We start from the raw sequence: 16,801 nt of genomic DNA on the forward strand, positions 1-16,801 counted from the left end.
CTCCCTCTGCTCCACACTCGACACATATCTCAATTCCTTAGCAAGTCTTTACTGACCATCCGTTCTATATGGCCTCTCTCTTTATTTTCTGCTTCATCATCTTGGCTGTTTTCTTCTGAGAATATAGAACAAACTCTAATTATCTTTACTAATAAATTTTTTTTTGTTTATTGTGTGTTTCTTCTAACATAACATAAACACCTTGGCTATAGAGACTTAATTGGTATTTTCCTCAACTGCACTTAGAGTTTCAGGTAACTGCTTTTTACTGCATATATACAACTAAGTGAATACAAGAATATGCATGTCTATATAAATAAATATGTTTATTTAAATATGTATATTAACATACATATATATGCACATATACTTACATTGCATATATATGTACATATACTTGATACATACGTGCATACATATTTTACATATATGAAATGAAATCTTGAGGAACACTTTTTTTGTCTTGTCTTGACAATCTGCTTATTTTAATCTTCCATCAAAATTCTGAATTTTTTTGCTTAGTTTATTCTTAGATCATAAAAACTTGCTTTTATTGTGTTTGGGGGAATTAAACATAGTTTTACTGAAAGGCTTATGCATGCAGCTGTTAGCATAATGATATATTTGCATACAGCTACAGATTTAAGTTTATAATTTTAAACTTAATTATTGTAAATGTCTAAATAACAACATTAAACTTCTCAGATTAAAAAATGATTTATCAAAAATGTTTACATAGAATAAGAACATGAGCTATAAACTTCAGGAAAAGTCTTTGCTATAGTTTTCACCTAATTTTTTTAAGGAAGACATTTTTAATCTGAGAGGAAATATGAAGTTTCATCCAGACAAAGACTCTATGTGCTCTACTTTCCAAGAGACAGTGATATTCTAATTCAAATAAAGGGTGCTTTTACTATTCTCTGTAGCTACCCTAAAGTTGAAAGAGTTGAACACTGACTTTGTTAGATAGCTTCATTGGGAAAACATATCCTTACTTGAACTACTCTCTTGAAGCTCTGACTTCTGTGAAAATAAAATAACAATAATAGTAATTATATGATTTATTGTAAGTTTGTTGAGTTCCATATCAACCTATTTTAATTATCACACAGGATTTTCTCGGTTTAAAAATATATATTATTTAATCCCTCTAGTGACATATTTCAAGTACTATTTATTCATTTATTCCTAAGTATTTACTTAATGTCTCCTATTTGCCAGTCGACATTCCAAGTATCGGGAGTACAACAGTAAACAGCAAAAAGTTATCTTCTAGTAGAGAAAAATATCAAAATTAAGTAAAATAAATAATATTTTAGATAATAAGTTTTATGGAAAAAGTAAAGCAGAAAGAAAAGAGAGAAAATGTGATACAGAAGACATTCTTAGCTAAGTAATTCAGTTAGACCTTTTGAGAAAGTGTCATTTGAGTGAGGGCTTGAAGACGGTGAGGGAGCAATTAATGTGGCCATCCAGAGAAGATTGTTCTAGGCAGAAGGAATAGCCAGGATGAAAGCCCTTAGGAGCCAGCATGCTTATTAAAGTTTTTCAAAGAAACCATCCAGTAAAATATCATTGCAAATTTTTGTTTCTCCATACAGAGAACAGATCATAGTAGATAAGTTTCTCTTAGATATTTCAAAACATCCTCTAATTCAACAGGTCCAAAACAGAGTACATTGTTATAACTCTCAAACCTAGTTCCCTTTTTCATTTTGTCCTGTATCAGTGAATGATATGTCCATGAATACAGTTGCTCAAGTCAGAAAGCTGAATATATGAATTATCTATTACTGCATAACATGTTATCCTAAAATTTAGTGGCTTAAAATGACAATAGATATTTATTAGCCTCAAAGTTTCCATGGGTCAGAAATTTAGGAACAGCTTAAGTTGGATCTTTCATTGGGTTATTGTCAAGATGTGAGCTATGGTGACAGTCATATGAAGGCTTGACTGGAGTAGAGAGTCGGATTTCAAAGTGGCTCAGTCAAATGATTGACAATTTGGTGAATTCTCTTGATGAAAGCCCTCAATTTCTTCCATGTAGCTACTTGAGTGGCTGGGAGAAGTGAGTGATCCAAAAGAGAGCTAGATAGAAACAGCAACGTCTTTTATGACTGAACTACAGAATTCATGTACATCATCAAGTCACTTTGTATAATAAATATTCAACAGGAGAAAAATTGGGCTCTACCCTCGGAAGGGAGGAGTGTCAAAAAGAATTGAATAAGTATTTTAAAAATCATCATAGGTATGCTTGAGATGTTCCTCTTATTCACATTCAGTACCAAACCATCATTAAATTTTTTGTGGATAAAGATTTTGTGGATATCTCTTAGATTCTTCTACTCTTCTTCAACCCCACTGCTATTTAAATTACTCAAACTATCCTTAGCTCTCACCTTGACCACTGGAATTGTTTCCAAATGGGGCTTTGGACAAAAGTCCATGTATGATCTATAAAGCAGTGCATGATCTGGTACCTACATCCCTCCAGCCTCATTTATTATTAATATTAACACTCCGGCTCTATTCCAGGCACACTAATATTCTTCTAGTTGCTGGTACTTGCCATGACACCACGAGTTCTGAGATATTTTCTCTTATATCTATTCATTCAGTCTTTTCCTGTGGGAAATTCTGGATTACCATTTCAGCAGCCCTCCTTTTAGAAATTTTCACTGACTTTCACATAAATTGATAGACTTCTTTTGAATTATTTAGAATTTGGCTAGAATGCCAAAACTGAAACCGAACTACTGAACAGAAAATGATATAAACCCAAAATTCCTTTAAATATTCCCTCAATAGTTGAGTTCTGAAAGACTTAATGTTCTGAATGAGAAGTTATTGAATTATTTAAGCAGCAAACTATTTTGTCAGTTAAGTCCCTTACAACTATACATTGGCAATGTTGACTTGGAACTTCTCTAGCTAAAGTGTTTCAACCATAAGTTGAATCCATGAACTGTGATGGGTCAATCAGATCTTTTTCTTTTATGCTGCTCAGTTCTTCCTGAAGCTTGCCTAAATTTTTCTACACTTGAGTATCATGGAACACTATTATAACCATTCAGAGCCCTTTCATATAAATTAGCTTGAGTGAATTTCTCTTTATTTCATTTAAAAATATCCCTGACCAAAGGAGTCATAGTATCAAATGTGAAATTCAAACTTCACATTTTTTGAAACATATATATAGATTGTGTCATTTCTTTTACTAAACTTATCTATGAAAAATGTGTGCCACTTTAAGTCTCCATTTTAATACTGGTAAAAAAAATATCTGTCTTACTCAAGGCAAAATAACTAGTTAATGACAAAACTGGAAAAAAAATATAAGCCTCCTGGCTGTCCATCTGGAACTTCAACCATTGTACCATGATGACTTCTATTTAATTATCTTGTGCACTGAACACATAACAGAAACTATTAAATCTATTCTAAGTAATTTCCAATGTATCTGAAACACTTAATTAGTTTTCTTTAAAATAAATAAGTCATTAAGAAACTACAAATCAGTGAGTTAATTAGCTGTGTTATGGCCTTTTAGTTCTTTCAGTTGAAATAAGCTAATGTCAAAACTATAAAGAAGTATGGTACTATTCATGAGGATAGACAGTTTATATAGGAGTTATAACAGAACTTTTCATAGAAGTTATAACAATTATCATAAATTTTGAGCACAAGTATTTAGTAAAAATAAGTGATTTATGACAAAAAATAAATTTTGTAGATAAAAAGATTGTATAAAGATTAGAGTTAAGAAATTTCAAATGACTGCACTATCTAATCCTGTTTCTATTTTTACTATTAAATGGAGTCCTCCTTCTTCATCCTATCCCTTACTTATAACCCTATATTAACCCTTCATATACAAACACACAAACAATAAATAATTATCACTAACAACTAGTAAGCATTGAACATAGACACCATAGACCCTAAAAAACACAAATTTATGTAAGGACTGAATGTAGACACCACTGCCAATATCCCCCTGACATTCCAATTTACAACTTTCCAGTTCTACTATTAAATGACGATCTTCATGATTTGATGATTTAAGTTTCTCTTGCAGATTTCTAAGATTGTCCTTGGTTACTTATTAACATCACTCCTAACTTAGGACAGAAGGAAAGGAAGTTGGACCTTCTCTTGTGTTAAACATCTACTCTAAGCATGATTACGGCTAGACTTGGGGGGTCATAGTCTGATGTTTGACTTCTCCATCATTATATTTAGTTAATTTGTTTCAAAAATATTTATTCAGTTGTTACTCTGGATGCTCTGTATTTTTTCTGGGTCTATTAAAACAATTGGAACAGCCATGATTTGCTTACATAGTAGATCTTACAAAGTAGGAGATAGACATTGATTGATTAATTCTATTAAAATGACAATTGCAATTGTGATAAGTGCTACTAATGAAGAGCACAAATGTGGGAAATATTTTAGCAGAGTTTTACAAAATCAGAGAGAACAGTTAAGATTTCTTGAGATAAATGATACTTAGATCATAAAGATAAATAGAAATTGATTAGATGACGAGAGGACCAATGAGCATTCCAGGCAAAGGTAATGGCCAGTGGTAGGTTGTATCAGAGGCATTGAAGAGAACATGGTGAGAAGGTGTTGGATTTCAGATCTAAATTAGAAGGTAGGGCCAAGCAGATTGATATGATATGTGAAGTAAAAACAGGAGTCAGGGTTATAAAAGATTTTTATCCCAAGAAATGGAAGGATGAAGTTGCCATTAACCAAGTTTGAAAAGAATGCAGAAAGAACAAGTGTGTGTGGGAACAGAAGGAGTTTGATTTATGTTTGCTTTTATTAGAGAGCTGGGTTGCGAGCAATCTGTGATTCTTTTATTCTAGTTTCAGAAATTGAGATGGTTCTAAGTTAGGCCTAGTCTCCTGTTAGCTCTCTACATTTCTGGTTCATTCTTACTCAAAATTCTTTGAGATCTTAAAGTCACTCATAGGAGTTCACCCCCTAGATGAGTCCTGAAATATAGTTTTTGTCCCCCTAAATCCATAAAGCTTTCAAAACTAGTACACAGATTGTAAACTATTCAGCTACTACTCAAGTTTTTTCCCCACTCCACCCCACCTCCAAGAGAATATTTGCTCCCCTTCTATGAATTTCCTTTATCTTAGGTCACAGCCATGTTATTTTCCATTGTGTTTTTAGCTCTTCAATGCACAGATTTGTTTTAAACTTGTCTAGTTGTTTTCAGTGTAAAGTTCCATTTGTTTATAACATTGGTTTATACATTTAATGTTTAAGTGGCTTGCCAGTAAACCTCTCTATACCTTAGTTTCTTCACCTGTAATACATAGGTTATAATATCTAACTAGCAACATTGTTATGAGAATTAAATGATATCATATATTATGTGCCTGGGAAATCAGGAAGCAGCTATCATATTTATCATAAATTAAAATAGCCTAAATCAAACTGTAGATATGAGTTCAGAAATGAGATCACTTTAAGATGATAATCATATTTGACTAGCATATTGTTCACAGTAGCAAGAGTCAAGATCCTAGTGCCTTGTTAATTTTTAGTTATTTTTCTGAGTCTCCAGAGGTATTCTAGAATAGTTCTTTTATATGCCTCCACTGTGGTCTCCTTTTTCAATAATTAGTATCATCTCAACTTAAAGCCTGCTTCACTGCATGTGTCTTCATGGCAAAAATGATTCCTTTTCTAAGGCAGAAGGCTTTCATGGGAAATACTCAAAACTTCACATACTCCTAAATATCCCAGTTTCTCTTTAGTTCTCTTAATGAGACCAAAGCCACAAAGAAATGGGAAGAATGCACATCTCTTCCATTCTGTGTTTTGTTTTTCAAACAAATATCAATTGCTTATATTTCTAAAACTCACGAAGTTCCAAATAATAACTGAAAAATTTTTTTTCACAAAGAACTGTAGTCCTACAAGACTGGTTGTCGATCTATAAACTACAAAGTAAACTGTGTTTCTCCATCATACTCCAAGCCTTCTCTGCCTCAGAAGTCTGGGTACTGATTTATTCTCCACAAGTCACCCTTCCTTCTGTGCAAATCAATTCATGATGGCGTTTTGTGGCCCCATGTGCCAAGACTTGTCTCAAACCCTCTTTATGTTGGCCAGCTACATCTTTCATATGTTCTCTCAATTTTAAGGTGCATTTAGTAGAGGTAAATAGGTATTGACAATTACTCTAAATTCATCTTAGAAGCATCCACATTTAATGGTCATTTCTGTCCTCCAAAAGTGGATGTATTTTATTTTCTTGTCTCAGTGAGGAAGACAAAGGAGAGAGAAGAGGAAGGAAAGGGACATCTTTTTGACGAATTTTTATTTTTATTTCTTTAGAGAAAGAAGAGAGAAAGAACATGAGCAGGGTGGGGAGGGGTAGAGGGAGAGGAGAGAGAGAATCCTAAGCAGACTCTGTGCCCAGCAAGGAGCCAAGAGCATAACCTGAGCTGAAACTAAGAGTCGACATTAACTGACTGAGCCTCCCAGGTACCCCAAATTTTGATTTTTTTATTTCAAGTCTTAAGAAAAAAGGTTTCTGCCAGTATCTCAGAAACTGAAGTCTCTGAACTTTCAAGTTGCGTGTCTTTCTACAAATAAGAATATATAAAATACTTAACTGAAACAAACGTTCATTGATGGGAATGTTTATGAGTCTATACATAGTTTCCAAGAAGAGTTAATAATAAATAGTTAAGAGTAATTAAGACTAGGTAAGAGTGAATAGTAAATAGTAAAAATAATAAATACAATACTTGATGCAGTAGAGAAAAGAAGAGCCAAGTGTGGGAGGCAGACAAATTAACAGATTTGAGACATTCATAAATAAAAGACTTCTAAAAAATTCAAAGCTGTTTGTTTCAGAAGTACTGATCATGAATAATTTGCTAAGAACCTTAGTAAGTTGCTATAAATATGATAGCTTTATTGATACTCAACATGTTTGAACAGATGATGATGTTGACTATTTAAAAATGAGAGAAAGATTCCAGATTGGTCATATGGAGCTTTATTACTACAAGCTTTCTTCGATGACTTTCTTCAACTTTTCTTAAGACAGTCTACTAATGTTCACATGGTGCAAGTCTCGGATATTACTGTACTATGAAGGAAGTTCCAGGATCAATATGCCAGAGCAGATGGCACCTGGGTGGCTCAGTTGGTTAAGCAGCTGACTCTTGATTTTGGCTCAGGTCATGATTTCAGGGTCCTGGGATGGAATCCCACCTTGCACTCCATGCTCAGTGTGGATTCTGTTTGAGGATTCGCTGTTTTCCTCTCCCTCTGCTCCTCTCTCCACTCATGATCTCTCTCTCTCTTTCTAAAATAAATAAATAAAACTTTTTTAAAAAATGCCAGAGCAAGAATTGTAGGTGATAGGAAGTCTTCCATATGCATAGCCTCTAATCCTTTCAGAAAAGGAAGGGATAGATGATGTAGAAATGCTTTTCAGCCAATTACTCCATGTAGTTTCATTTCCAATAATTCCTTCTGAGTGTCAAAATTGTGACTCTTTAGAAATAAAATCAACTCTCTTTAAGCAGTTGGATGGTTCTTGTGTCATTGAAAGGAACATAACTAGTAAAGAAAATTGGAATAATTCTCGGCTCAGAATTTTCTCATTTTTTAGTGGCATCATTCTGCAAAGCTTGGTTGTGAATCCCTGTTACAAAACATGAGATTTTGCTTTCAGTGGCAGGAAGGAGGGAGCCAGCCAGCCAATCACCCTCTTCACTGTAGCCTCCTTCCCAGCTCCTGCTCACTGATACTTCCCAGGGATTCTCTGTAGACTTCAGATGGGCCCAGAGAGAGTAATCTACTGAACTGTGAATACTTTAAAGATTCAAATTCGTATTCTACATACTTCAGCTTCTTAGCACAGTGCTTTGCACCTAATAAATTATGAGAACTCAAAATTCATTGTTTCAACATTTAACAGATATTTAAGTGCATTTTGACATGAGAAAGGATATTTTATATAATAAAAATGCACTATAATTTTATTGTTATTGAACTTCTCTCAGTTTTACAAATCTCTATAAATCCTCTTCTCCATAAAAGCAGGGAGAAACCTATCAAAAAATCTGACAACCAACTTTTTCAGAACTCTGGCAATTAATCAGAGATTTGCAGCAATACATGAAGTAGTTTAATCAAGAAAGACAGCTGAATATTGGTAAGAACAATAGGATTTGTGGCTATAACTTGTCCTATTCTTGTCTTCCTTACTTAGCTCCATGGTAGCATTATAAAACAATCACCTGCAATTATAGGAAAAAACAACGACCTGGAAGTTACCAGAGGGGATAGAAAGGAGTTTGAATTCCTTTAAAGCCTCATTGTTGGAGAATTGTCATTATTTGACCTGTCTGGAGGGTCTTTGGAAGACTCCACTTACAAGACTGCTTTAGACCTAACTTGGAGCTCACTCAGTATGAGAATCTTTTCCCTGGTAATGTTTGTCAAAAGCATTTAGAGGCAATGTTTTAATGTCATCGGTGGCCAATGCAGTGAGTAACAGTCAGGGCATTCTGGGTATCTAGAAGACTACGCATATGTATGGGGCTGTCAGCATGCCCAGAGTTATGGGCCTAATTGTATCCTTTCACAATTCATATGTTGAAATCCCAACTCCTAATACTTGAGAATGTGACTTTATTTGAAGATAATTAAGATAAAATGAAGTCAGATGGGTTGGTCCTATCTATGACCGGTGTCCTTCTAAGAAGAGGAGATTAGGACACAAGCATGTGGATGGAGAGGAAGAAAGAGAGAGGAGATGACCATCTGCAAGCTGTGAAGGAAGGCCATCAGAGATTACCTCTGCCAATAACTTGATCTTGGACCTCTAGATTTGTGAGAAAATTAATTTCTGTTGTTTAAGCCAGTCAGTCCATGGTACTGTTAAGACAACCCTACCAAACTAATACCCATAGAGTCGTGTACATGCTCAGGAAAGACCTGAGAAGACTTAGGCTCCAACCCTGGCTGGCCTTAAAGCCCTGTGGAAATGGCAAATAAAGGCAAAGACAGAGTTGTTAATTGCCTGACTCAGTGTTGAAAGTGTAACCCCACAAACACAGAGCCTCCAGAAAATCCTGGGAGGTTTATTGGTTTTTGGAAATTTAAAAAAATCCCTGTCCAATTATCAGGTGATTTCTAAGCCGCCCAGACAGATAGTTCCATGGTCATACACAATAAAGGATGGAGACTTTACAGAATTAGTTCAGAAAAGCCAATTAAAAAAAACAAACAGCAACAACAACAAACCTTAGGAAGGAGGTAGAATATGATTTACAGAATTACTATACTATATTATTTAAAATGTCCCATTTTCAGTAAAAATATTATGAGACATTCAAAGGGAAAAAAGTATGATTCATACACAGGGAAAAAAGAGCAATCACTAGAATCTTCCCTGAGAAAACAAAGACAGTGGAAGTACTGGACAAGACTTTAAACCAGTTTTTTTTTTAAAGATTTTATTTGTTTATTTTAGAGATAGAGAGAGCTGGGGGAGGAACAGAGGTAGAAGGACAAGCAGACTCCATGCTGAGCATGTAGCCCAACACAGGGCTCAATCCCATGACCTTGAGATGATGACCTTAGCCAAAATCAAGAATCAGACTCTTAGTCAACTGAGCCACCCAGGCACCCCGACTTTAAACCAGTAATTTTATTATTTTATTTTAAGATTGATTGATTGATTGACTGAATTATTTGAGAGAGCATGAGCATGAGAGATAACATGAGCAGAGGTGAGGGGTAGAAGGAGGACAAGCAGACTCCCCATAGAGCCCAATATGGGGCTTGATCACAGGACCCTGGGATCATGACCTGATCCAAAGGCAGATGCTTCCATGCAGGTGCTCCTAAACCAGTTATTTTAAATACATGAAAAAAAAAACTAAACTAAAGGAACCCTTGTCCAACGAACTAAAATGAAAGTATGACAATAATATCTCCCCAAATACAAAATACCAACAAAGAGATAGAAATTATAAAAAAGAACAAAAGAGCAATTCTAGAGTTGAAAAGTGGAATCACTCAATGGAAAACTCAGTGCTAGTTTCCTATGACTACTATAACAAATTACCACAAACAACAATGATTTATCTGGTTCCAGAGGCCAGAAGTCCGAAGTCAGTTCACTGGGCCCAAAACAAGGTGTGAGTAGGACCACGCACTCTCCAGAAGCTCTAGGGGAGAATCTGTCCCTTCCTTTTCCTGCTTCTCCTCACTCCTGGTATTCCGTGGCTGTGCACATCACTCTAATCTCTGCTTCTCTGGTCACAGTGCCTTCCCCCTCTCTCTGTAGTCAAATATATCTCTGCCTCTCTCTTATAAGGAGACACGTCATTGTATGTAGGGCTGACTTGGATAATCTGGAATAATCTCCCCCACACAGTGCAAAATGTGAAGGATTGTCAGTTCGGCATACATAATATTCTCTTGTTTGTTTAAGGGGTAAAGGTCAGGGTATTACCGGTTCAGATCCAGGTATGTTGGTTTATTTGTTGTTAGGAGCATGTAAAAGTTTATTTTCTGGAAAGGAAGGATTTTGTAAAAGAAACACCGGGAATGGTTTAGAAGCAGCAATCTGTAGTTATAAGGACTCTGACACTCCTTTCTGCCCTTTGTCCTTGGCCTATAGAAAATGAGCAAATGTTGCTTAAGAGGACACAGAAAAGTTACTTAAAACCGGATGGTAGAGAAAGTTTAGAGTTATTGAGAACATAGTGGTTTTTTAATGATGATGATGGTGAAGATGATGATGATGATTACATTAGAATAAACTTTCTAGAGATCATGGTGGCAGGGAGTTCAACTGACCAGTAATAATCAAAGGTAAAGGGTCACAAAGTAACATACAGCCAGAAGAATAGAGAGATGAGAAACTTCTGGTCAGGTAGAAAGCATGGAACACAAACAGCCACTGACCTGATTAATGGCTTAGAATGTCCAGAACTAGAAAGAACCTTCAGAACTGCACGATTGTTAATGGATGCTGTTAGCTGTGATCCTCCACTTTCAGAAATGTCACTATCACATTATGATTGATACTGGATTTTAAAATTGTGCCTCTGTGTGTGGTAGACAATTCAACAGTGATGGCTGTTAAGACCCATTTTCACTACTTAAAAATTCCGGCAGGAGGAATTTGATACTGCTGACATCAAGCTGTGACCACAAAGGTTCAGGGCCTGGCAATGCTTGGAGCTGAATGACAGAGCTGGGAGGCTATGATGACTGACAATATCCAGGAAATAACATCAGCCTGAATATATTAGTTTCAAACACATGTGTGCTCAGGAAGTCTGCCTCACTTCCCTGAGCAAAGCTCTATGGATGTAAAGAATTATTTGATCTTAGCAAGCAGGCCCCGGCCTTCTGTGGGCCAGCCTAGGTAAATGAGAAGCTGGAAGGGGTGTCGTGACACTTGTGGGCTTCAAGGATGAGCAGCTGCACAAGACAGAAAATGGTTGAATGAAAAAAAAGTGCAATAACTCTTTCCTTTTCCTGGACATATATTCTCATTGTATAATATCCAGATGCATTAACCACATTGATGGTAATTTCTCAATCTTAATGCACAAATTTTAGATCTGAACAAAAGGTACTATAGATGAATGACACAAGGTGAAAGCAGAATGAATTTAACTGGGTATGTTATGAATATAGGAAGCATGTAATTGAAGAAAAGAACATTACTGTTTAATCTGTAGGACAGAAGTTTTATTACCATTGGAAAGAACTCACAAAACTTGAAAGCTGATGCTTTTCCCTCACTAAAAGCAATAAGAATTATATTTCACAGCTGAACTTTCATTTTATTTTTCTTACACCTGAATCACTAAAGACACTTTTAACTAAAAATTGAAATTTAAAGTCAAGTTTGGTTAAATACAAATTTTGAAAGCCTACTAATTTGGAAATGGCTTTGTTTCCAGACTCAACACAAAATAATATCACCTCTACCTTTAGGCTGAATGCACGTGAAACCTTATAAATACTGACTGTAGATCTATAAAGACCTATCTGCCATTACGATAACATTCACTGTAGAGCATAGAAAGTGTTTTCTTTTTGTCTTAAAAGGTAATTTTGCTTACCATTTTTATTCTCTATGTATAGTGACAATTATTAAGAAGACTTTTTGTTGTCATTTTTTGTAAAATCTGAATGTTCTTCTCATTTGTAGCTTGGTTGCGACAAAGGAAACAGGCAGCGCAAGATCTCGAAGTGCTCCAATGTCACCTTCTGACTTTCTGGATAAATTAATGGGGAGGACATCAGGGTACGATGCAAGAATCAGACCCAATTTTAAAGGTAATTGTTCTGCTTGCTATTATTTTTGAAATGTGTTTTGAATATGCGTAAACAAGTTAAATTTTCAGATTGATTCCACCAAAAATTCTAATGCTTATTTCCAGTAATCTTTCAAGTACTTATTACTCAAAGATATGTCTTGAAAGAAAAAAAAAAATCTAGTCTCATGTTAATAGCTCTCAGAATTTGTCTTCTTTGGACCAATAGTGTTTCTTTGTCTTCCTTTTTTATACTTACTGTCATGATGATTCATTTTAGGAAATCTATGTAATTTCCTAAAATGATTATATAGTCACTGAATAGTGACTATATAATGAGTATAAGATGAATATATATTTGCTATATATATGAATATATAAATATTTTATTTTTATATTTTTAACCATATGTTATATGTTTATATATAATTTCCTACAATATATTCCTAAAATGTATTCTTACTCACTGGAATGGAAGCTTCTTTAGACCTGTCAATAAACCATATTTTAAATTCCCCACAGCAAGACTCTCCATACTGTGGAGAATCAAACGGTTGTTGAATTTATGTGCAAGGAAAAGAGTCTGAATAAATAAAAGCTACTGATAACATTTTAAAAATTATGACATCTACCGAATGTTTTGTTTAAATTTATAGGAAAGAGTATAATTGTTAATTCAATTTTTTTTATTCTTCTAATTGATATAATGATAAGCAACACATTTATACAGGTCATATGTAGAGTATCCAGAACCACATTATGTCCCAGGGTAAAAGATTAGAAAGCTACTTCCGCGCCCATACTTATTTTATATATCTTGAATATTATTCTATTTCAACAAAAAAAATAATCCAAATTATAAGAATGCCTACCTTTTCCATGAGATTCAGTTAAGATATTTTCATTCTTAAAGGTGAAAGGAAATACAATGTAGACTACAATACTTATTTTTTTCCTGAATCTGTTCTTATGGGAGTAAAAAGAAAAAGAATTGCTTAGTAGTGATTTAAGAATTATTTAGAGAGGACTAATAAATACCAAGAATGGGTAGCAGGAGAAAAAAAGTAAGAGTAAAATTTGTTGATAATTTATAAGTAAAATATTATGAATTGCTTCAATTTCAAAATGAATTTGATATGTAGATTGCTTTCCTTGATTTGTGTTTAAACATTTTGACCATAATATTTTTATTTTATTTTTATATTTTTTGATCATAAATACATTTTTTAAAGATTCATTTATTTATTTTAGAAGAGAGAGAGCATGAGAAGGGGGAGGGGCAGGGGGAGAGGGAGAAAGAGAATCCTAAGCAGGCTCCACACTCAGGGCTCACTCGAGGTGGGGCTCCATCTCATGACCCTGACTGAGATCATGACCTGAGGTGAAATCAAGAGATGGATGCTTAACCGACTGAGCCACCCAGGTGGTGGACCATAAATATTTTTAACTGCACAAAAGGAAAACACTAAATGTAAGCTGTGAGAAAACAGTATAGCTTAAGAGATATCATACACAAATGAAATGAGATTTCAGCATTATGAGGATCTTCTACAAATTGAGAAAGAGGAGTATCCCTGACATTAGGTTGAAAACTAACTTTGAATTGATCTTGAAAAATATTCAGTTGTCATATTAGTAAACAGTGAGAATCATAATCAGTAATTAGTGGATTCATTATGGTGATTCTATTCAGTGATTCAGAACTATTGCTTTGTTTTCACTGAAAAACTGAAAAGGAAAATGTATTTTATTTTTAAATATCTGTGAACATTTTTTTAAAAATCACATAAACGGACTCAATGGATATCTTAATAAAAATACAGGTAAGTCATTAACCACACAATAGCGGTCCCAGTGCCTTTGAAGCTCTCTTGAAAAGTTCACTTTTATTTTATCATTTCAATCATTTAACAGACAAAGGAAATTTTAAACCATCTTAAATGTGATTAGTATTACTATTTATGTGTGAGGCTGGGAAGCGACTGAAAAGATTTGGTCTTACTTAAAATAAGTACTGAACTGGGTGTTATACACAACTAATGAATCATCGAGCTTTACATCGGAAGCCGGGGATGTACTGTATGGTGACTAACATAATATAATAAAAAATCATTAAAAAATAAAAATAAAAAAATAAGTACTGATTTTTTTAATAAGAATACATTTCTAAAAACTAGCTGATAACCAGGGGCGCCTGGGTGGCACAGTGGTTGGGCGTCTGCCTTCGGCTCAGGGTGTGATCCCGGCGTTACGGGATCGAGCCCCACATCAGGCTCCTCTGCTATGAGCCTGCTTCTTCCTCTCCCACTCCCCCTGCTTGTGTTCCCTCTCTCGCTGGCTGTCTCTCTGTCGAATAAATAAATAAAATCTTTAAAAAATAATAAAAAATAAAAAAAATAAAAACTAGCTGATAACCAAAGCCAATTTAGAAGTTACTAGATTTTTTTTAAATTGAGAATAGGGTAATCAATTTTTACTTCCCAGTGTCCTTAAAGGAACAGAAAAGAAAGGGGAGGGGAATTTTCTCTCCTTTATGGTTTTTCAAGATATCTTATACTCAGTATCAGAGAAGCAAGTGGATGCTCATTTGATTACCACACATAATGTCAATTTTTTAAAACCAGTACCTTAATGGATTGGTTCTTAGGTAACACTCTCAGTTTCTCACCTCTCACTGAGTGAAAAGTTGTTGTCTTGCAGAAGCTTACAACTTCCTCCCCAAATTAAGCACAGTCAACACAGTTTGATTTTACAGCATAAAATAACATCATAATTCTTTGGCCATCATTTCATTGCCTAATATTGAAATATAAATAGAATATACTTAAATGTTTTTGCAGTATTTAGGGACTAGCAAACTAAATCCAAGACATACCAGAAGATGATTAAACAGAGAGGCAGATGAACCCTTCTATTGTCAGGTACCTAGGAACCCACCAGCCCTCTTTAAGAAGTTCATCAGGCAGAAGTATGAAGAAACTGTTCTGGTAATATTTAACTCAGTTTTTCTGTGTAGTAGCTCACAAGACTAAAAATACAATGTCCCCCCCATATGAATTGTTTTTCCCCTTGTCTATATTTTTAAAGGAATTTACCTGGCTAATCAAATAAACTAATTTAAACTGGGTATTATATATATACTTCACCTCTCAATTTGTCAAAGATGGATATTAATACTGTAAGGATTTAGGGGCATGAATATCAGTAGCATGATATTCAACTAGTCTTTCTTTTTTTAAATAAGCAAAATTAAGTAATTTTTTTAAAGAATAGAAGTGGGAATTGGCCAAAACAGATGTAAACAATATATTATAGTAACTTAATTGATTTAATCCTCACTTCTTCATAGATTAAAATGTTAATAAAAACTAATAATAAAAATAATTTACTTGGATAATTGCTCATGCAATAGGCAAGTGTTTTCAAATATAAAAGAATTGGAAAAAAACCTCTCAGGGGTGTTTAAACTCTCAGGGATTTACAAATTTTTTAAGAGAAAAACATAAAATCTCAATACTGCACGGGGGAGCAGGTGGACTTGCGGACCGGCACCCATGAGACAGCAGACTGAGACTGAACCGGGAGTGCGCGCCACAAGACTTCTCACGATACTCTGGATCCGGTGTGCTCACTGGATCCAGACTGAGACAGGGAGCTCCGGGAGCTCGTGGGGGGGCGGCTGGCGGCTGGTGCTGTTAGAAACACAAAGGACAGAGACGCGCCAGCTCTGGAAGTGAAGGCTGGGACAGCGGGTGTGGGGCGCACATCCCGGGATGCTGCAGGGTAGCGCAGCACCAACAGTAACAGAGTTAAAGTGGCCAGAACATCAGTGGAGAACGGTCCGCGATCCCTCTGTTCTGTGACAGAGGGCTGAGATTCGGCCGCTGCTGCTCTGACTCTCAGAAGAGGCACAGCAGACCGCCAGGAAAAGCCGCCAGAGAACAAAAGCCTGGAAATACCGGCTCACAGGGTGCCCATCCCCATCCCCCCTCGCAGGGGACATGGATACTCTACCCAAACAGGGTTGCCTGAGTATCAGCATGGCAGGCCCCTCTCCCAGAAGGCAGGCTGAAAAATCAAGAAGCCCACACCCCGGGGCGCCTGGGTGGCGCAGTCATTGAGTGCCTATCTTCAGCTCAGGGTGTGATCCCAGCTCTGACGGCCAGGGTCACCGAGGCAGAGGAACGTATTAGCGAATTGGAGGATGGGTTAGTAGAAGAAAAAATGAAAATAGAATCTGGACTTAAAAAAATCCATGCCCAAGAATGTAGGTTACGGGAGATTACTGACTCTATGAAGCAATCAAATGTCAGAATCATCAGCATCCCTGAAGGGGTGGAGAAAAACAGAGGTCTAGAAGAGATATTTGAACAAATTGTAGCTGAAAACTTCCCTAATCTAGCAAGGGAAACAAGCATTCATGTCCAAGAGGCAGAGAGGACCCCATCCAAGCTCAACCA

The 16,801-nt window shown here is 35.6% G+C and overlaps 1 protein-coding gene across 3 annotated transcripts in view; it reads left to right on the forward strand.

The window, feature by feature from the left end:
* The window catches only part of GLRA3 (glycine receptor alpha 3), a 190,922-nt gene that overhangs the window by 23,923 nt on the left and 150,198 nt on the right, over positions 1-16,801 (forward strand). For all 3 annotated transcript variants that reach the window (XM_002922632.3, XM_002922633.3, XM_019803155.2), the window contains exon 2: positions 12,236-12,363. In XM_002922632.3, coding sequence (XP_002922678.2) covers positions 12,236-12,363 — 128 coding nt within the window. The remainder of the gene's footprint in view (positions 1-12,235; positions 12,364-16,801) is intronic.

Source organism: Ailuropoda melanoleuca, chromosome 5 (assembly GCF_002007445.2).
Source record: "Ailuropoda melanoleuca isolate Jingjing chromosome 5, ASM200744v2, whole genome shotgun sequence".
In the NCBI taxonomy this organism is placed as follows: domain Eukaryota; kingdom Metazoa; phylum Chordata; class Mammalia; order Carnivora; family Ursidae; genus Ailuropoda; species Ailuropoda melanoleuca.